The 5,702-nt window shown below is 38.8% G+C and overlaps 1 protein-coding gene across 1 annotated transcript; it reads right to left on the bottom strand.

Annotated features, from left to right (window-relative positions):
* Window positions 1-1,228: 1,228 nt before the first annotated feature.
* On the bottom strand, window positions 1,229-5,349 carry LOC308280766 (uncharacterized protein; the record flags this gene model as incomplete). Its single annotated transcript, XM_080755085.1, has 8 exons — window positions 5,225-5,349; window positions 4,226-4,277; window positions 4,067-4,128; window positions 3,859-3,931; window positions 3,424-3,511; window positions 3,191-3,315; window positions 2,359-2,442; window positions 1,229-1,426 (listed from the first exon to the last, which is right to left on the bottom strand). The coding sequence occupies exons 6-8, from the start codon at window positions 3,311-3,313 to the stop codon at window positions 1,229-1,231; spliced, it is 405 nt and encodes a 134-aa protein (XP_080611211.1). The 5' UTR covers window positions 3,314-3,315; window positions 3,424-3,511; window positions 3,859-3,931; window positions 4,067-4,128; window positions 4,226-4,277; window positions 5,225-5,349.
* Between the last annotated feature and the right edge of the window lie 353 nt (window positions 5,350-5,702).

The raw sequence follows: 5,702 nt of genomic DNA, 5'->3' as shown, positions 1-5,702 counted from the left end.
GGACCGCCTAGGGGTCCCGGACCCCCTACACTGAAAAAAAGAAAACGTTCAGATAACGTGATTCAAACATGGAAAGTGGTTCCACATGATCCAATCATGTTGGGGCAGCGTGATTCAGCTAACGCAATTGAAGTTACTAGTAAATGTTTCAATCACATTATGGCATGTTTCAATTACTTTTTGGCTACGTGATTCAGCCATGGTCGCACCTGATCCAATCATGTTGGGGCAACATGATTCAGCTAACACCATTCAAGTTACTAGTAAATGTTTCAATCACATTATGGCATGTTTCAGTCACATTATGGCAACATGATTCATCATGGTTGCACCTGATCCAATCACGTTGGGGCAACGTGATTCAGCTAACATCATTCAAGTTGCTAGTACATGTTTCAGTCACATTATGGCATGTTTCAATCGCATTATGGCAACGTGATTCAGTCATGGTCATTATTCTAACTACATGATATGATCATATTAGTCCAAGACAATTTGATCCATGCAAATAAATGTTATTTTCTTAATGCAGTGGACATTAATAACTAATAATAATAATAATAATTAATAACTTAATACAGGGAACATTAGTCAACTCAAGTCAATTTTATTTATTAAGCACTTAAACATATAAAGCACATTTAAAACAGGGCTTACCAAAGTGCACTAATGAAGTGCATTACATTAACAATAAAACATGTTTTGTAAAAACATAAAAAATAAAAAATTTAAAAAAACTAGTAACAAAACATGTATGTGCATACAGGCAAAAATACATCCAACATTTAACATTCAATTGTCTGACCATTTTTCTTTTAAGTTTCATAGAGTGCAGATGCTCTTACAAAGCAAGGACTAGCCTGTACATCCTATGTAAACACATTACAATGAAAAATCTCCCCGCTGTCCCATAGTCAGATTTGTTTGAGAAAAAAAAATACTCTTACTGTAAATACAGTACAAAACATTTTAGTTTTTGTGATTACAACTGGTCTTGTTTTTGTGTTTCAGACTGTGTGTGTGTGTGCGTGTGTGCGCGCGCGTGTGTGTGTGTGTGTGTGTGTGTGTGTTCAGTGAGGACATGGTCAAAATGATCCTGGGGGGGGGGGGGGGGGTTGAACTACTCACTGTTGGATTAGTTGGTCTTCAAGCTTTGTGCTTTGTGGGAGAGGACCTGTCCATCCAATTCCATTATAATGTTCTGCAGTACCTCAAATGTGCATTTGAGTTACTGTGTGTAACTCAGGTTCAGGGCGTAAATGAGTCCCAACAACATGGCAGTTGCAACGGACACATTATCCAGGTCTTGTATCACTGTGACTCCCTCAAGGACAATTCTGACATCGTCCTCACTGGTGTTTTTGAGTACGATGATCCCCATTGTCGTCTTCTCCATGGCAGCCTCACTGACCGTCTCCTCCACATCCTAAGTGTTCACAAAAAGGCATCATTAGTTGATCAATAATGAGCTTAATATAAGTTATATTAGCTTGTGAATTCCATCTGTGAGTAATGAGATGCAATCTGCTTTGAGGCTGTATCACTTTAGAGCTTTTACCCAGTATCCAAGTCTAAAGTCTGATTTTATTTGGCTGTTCGTGTCTCACACCAACAACCTCACAGTGTGTTGTTAGGTTGTTGGGGTCTGACATTTACAGTATACAACTATGTTATGTGTAAAGTATGATCAATATAGGATTTGAAGCAATAATTCAGCCAATTTCTCTGCAAACTATTTAGTTGAACAACATTTTGTGTGTGTTTAAGGATTTAGAAGGCATTTTTTATAATCAGTCTTATGTCTAAATATGGGTTATGTCACAAGTAGCTCTGGTCCATAGCTCCACTACTATGAATCTGCCTTTCAGTAGAGCTATAGAAATCAGCTTCATCCCCCACCACCCGACCAGCCTCTCTTCTGTTGTGGATATCACATGAAGGGTTTACCAACTCACCAATACAAACACGACTTGTGTGATTAGAAAGCCTACTGTCCTTAGTGGAAGCACTCTGAGCCCCCCACATGTATAAAATGCATTTTTTGGGGGGGCAGAAAGCGATTGTTTTTCACCGGAGGAAAAATATTCTCTATAGTGTGTGCCAGCGCCTACGTCATTGTAGTCCTTAGTGGCCATTTCTTGGGTCAAAACACAGGTGTTTCAATTGTTTGATTGCATAGAAATAATGCTATAGTCTAATCAGAACACCTGTGTAAGGCTGTGTTTACCCAAGAAATGGCCACTCTTAGAACTACATTTGGCACACCCTATAGAGGTTTTCTCTTGGCAATATCGGTAGATTACAAATGCACCAGTGGTTCCTCTAAGATATAAATACACAGTACAGTCAGTCACTTACTATGAATTCCCGCACAAGGTCTGCAGGATCCTCGTTGAGGTAGATGCAGTCCTTTATGCGGTCCCTTCCTGCGTCAGGGTCATCCTGAAAGATAAGGGACAGAACAGAACATACACTTAAAAGTCAAATTCATAAGGGGTGCTTGCAGGTTAACAGGTTTTCTAAATATGGTCAATGTACAAGCTCACAATGCATCACATGAACCTGTAGATAGATTATTGTCCAGACTCGCAGGCCCTGAACCAGAGCTTAATTGTACAAAAAAGAAATGTGACATAAAACATACAGAGATACATGCTGCAGACATTTGAGTGTTTATATACATATACAGTAATGGTCAGGAAGTACACACACATCCCAGTCAATTCCAATTCCAGGTGCTCAAACAAACAAAATAAACTGAAAAAGGAGGAAGTTTGCACAAGATTTTAAAAGCTTATACTTGATGAAGGCCACAGAGGCTGAACCATATGTTTTTTTTCCACTCTGATAATTAAAGTTGTTTGGGAGCTTTTAAAACGGTGTGCATACTTCCTTCTTCTTTGTTTTAAGCATTATGTTCTACTTTAGCAGATCTACAAGCTCGCTCGTAGAGCCATTTCATTTAGCAGAGCTATTTTTTTTATCGTGAAAATTTGGCACAAATCTTTGAATATAAATTATTTCAGAGCAAATGTTTTTAGCTCAAATCTTTGCTTCTGTGCGGTCCCTGGAACATCATGTTTTCAGATGGGGGTCGGTGGCTTGACATGAAATAGTTTGACATAGAAACCTATGTTTTTCAAAAAAGAAATGTCCTCAGGTCTAAATGGGTTAGGTTAAGAGAACTTACTGTGTCCATGTTTGTCATGGCTTTCTGTTTTCTTCCTTTCTGCCCAGTGGTGGTTTCAAACAGCGTCAACAGGTTTTCAGAGTACAGGTCCAGCTGTGATAGGAACTTTGACTGCAGAGGCATATCTGAAAGCACACAAGCACACAGCACTTTTTTAGAAAATTTTCATTGGTATTCACAATTAAGTCACATACTGTATGCTGTCATAGCACCTAGTTCACAGTCACACTAACCTCCTTCACATCAAAGAGAGCTGCCCATCTTGTTGTGAACTCGCTGATCATGGGATCACCACTGGCAACTTGTTCACAGCAACAGTCACTGAAAAAGAACAGGATGTTGAAATTAATGAATCCAACACATGTGGTTGATGTCAGACAGAAACCTTGCATCTCTGCATATATTGATTATTTATCATTTTAATAAATTAATTCCACAACTTATACTTCATCACATCATTGTCATGTTAAAGTAGGGAAACTCAGTAATGCATCAAGTCCTTAGCATGTATTGGTGCATGTGTTGGTGATTAGAGCAATGTACAGCAACAAATATATTTCACCTATAATATGCAAAATAGCGTGGCCATATTGAGTATGTGGATTTGATTTATAATAAGTAGATCATTTCATAATTAAGGTTTAGGGATTAGGGAAGTAAGTACTCACCACAAGAAAATGAGCCTTGATGTGATAAAAAACAATCTTCAGGACACGACTCGAGTCACTACAGGTTGTTTGCCTGAAACAAATAGACATAATGTCGATTCAACTGTCGATCTGTACTTACTCATAGCGTGGCACTCGCTATGAGCTTGTTGATCTGCTACTTTTCAATAGCTACAGTATAACATAATGCTTAAGAGAGTGCTTTTACCAGCTGAAGCAGGACAGATTGGAGACCAGAAAGGAGTCTTCCAGGACTCAGGGGTTGCGTGACTGGAATACAAGAAAGAAACAAGTGTCATTCTGTAACATAAAACTATTTATATATTTATATTTTATTTTATATTCATTTTATTAAGAGTACAATTACCAGCATTGGAAGCAGGACAGATCCGAGCTGAACACAGGTCCGTCAGGAGGTTCTGGAAAAATTACAGGAAGAAAAATTGTCAAGATGTAGGCCTACAGTCAGAAACAGAAACATGTTAGATAATGGAATAGTCACCAACATATCAGTGCAAACAAAATAACATAGCTATTACAGGGATACAGAAATGCAAGGGGCCAGTTCATAAAATAATAGTATTAATGACTCCCTAACTTATTTTATTTGCATTTGCATTAAATGATAGTTTGAACCCAATGGGCCTGTAACTCTGAACATACAAATGGACCTTGGTTCCATTTACACTCTCAGAGTTACATTGACAATGATTTTACAATATAATGATAGATTGGAACCAAATTGACCGTTATTGGTCTGTAGCCTGAGTGCACAAATGAAACCAAATCGACCCGTATGGGTTCATTTGGTTTAATTTGTACACTCCCAGAGTTACATTAACAATGATTTTTTACAATAATGATAGTTTGGAACCAAGTGGACCCTTATGGGTTTTAGCCCAACTCTGAGAGTGTACAAATGAAACCAAATGGACCCTGAGAGTATATGGAACCAAATGGACCCTTATGTATTTTAGCCTAACTCTGAGAGTGTACAAATGAAACCAAATGGACCCTTATGGATTTTAGCCTAACTCTAAAAAGAGGTTTTGGCTAATATAAATAAGTGGTGGACGTCTTTAGGAACCACAGAGGTTTTCATTGCGACTTTACAACAATAGTGACTATGAACATGTCGAGGTTGAACATGGCCAAATAACAAACTAATCATCCTATAAAACCAGGTGAAGTGCAGCATGTAGGCTAGCCTGCGTTAGCATAACAACACCACCACCACCAGTGTGAGATAGCATGATAATTAGCCTTCGCTAGCGTCACTCTTATACTGCTTTGAACGTTCCCGTTCGCCCCATTTTTGACGGCCCGATAATGCCAATTGTACGTTCTTTGGCTCGTTCTTTTGTACCTTGGTTTGATGTCTGTAACCTGTTGAGGTGTCGCGCGGGTGTCTACCGTTGAAACAGCTCCCATAAAAGTACTCTTAAAATCCAACTGGACGTTAACATCAATGGAGTCACAACACTGTTCCATGTGTTTTTCTCTGGATCTATTGCTCTGTAGCGACTCATCAGCCTTGAACAGCCTTGACAAGCAAGCGTCGAGCTGAGACCATTTTCACATTAATTCTTGCATGAGGCTGCCCCCTACTGCTGGTAGAGCCACGGCACACTCTTTAAAGGGGAAGACCACCCATTTTCAATATTCAACTATGTCATTAATATACCTTAGAGGAGTTGTGTGGAAATAGAAAAAACGTTCCCCCTCTTCTGTGTTGCCTAGAACTGGAGGATTTATTTTGGGGTTTGTATTGTAAAGTACAATGTGTGATGTCATCAAGTTGTACTTTACAATACAAACCCCAAAATCAATCTTCCAGTTCTAGG

Source organism: Nannobrachium achirus (genome assembly GCF_963921795.1).
Source record: "Nannobrachium achirus genome assembly, contig: SCAFFOLD_265, whole genome shotgun sequence".
Lineage (NCBI taxonomy): Eukaryota > Metazoa > Chordata > Actinopteri > Myctophiformes > Myctophidae > Nannobrachium > Nannobrachium achirus.
Note: the sequence above shows the minus strand (reverse complement) of the source record. Positions and strands in the feature narration are given on the sequence as shown.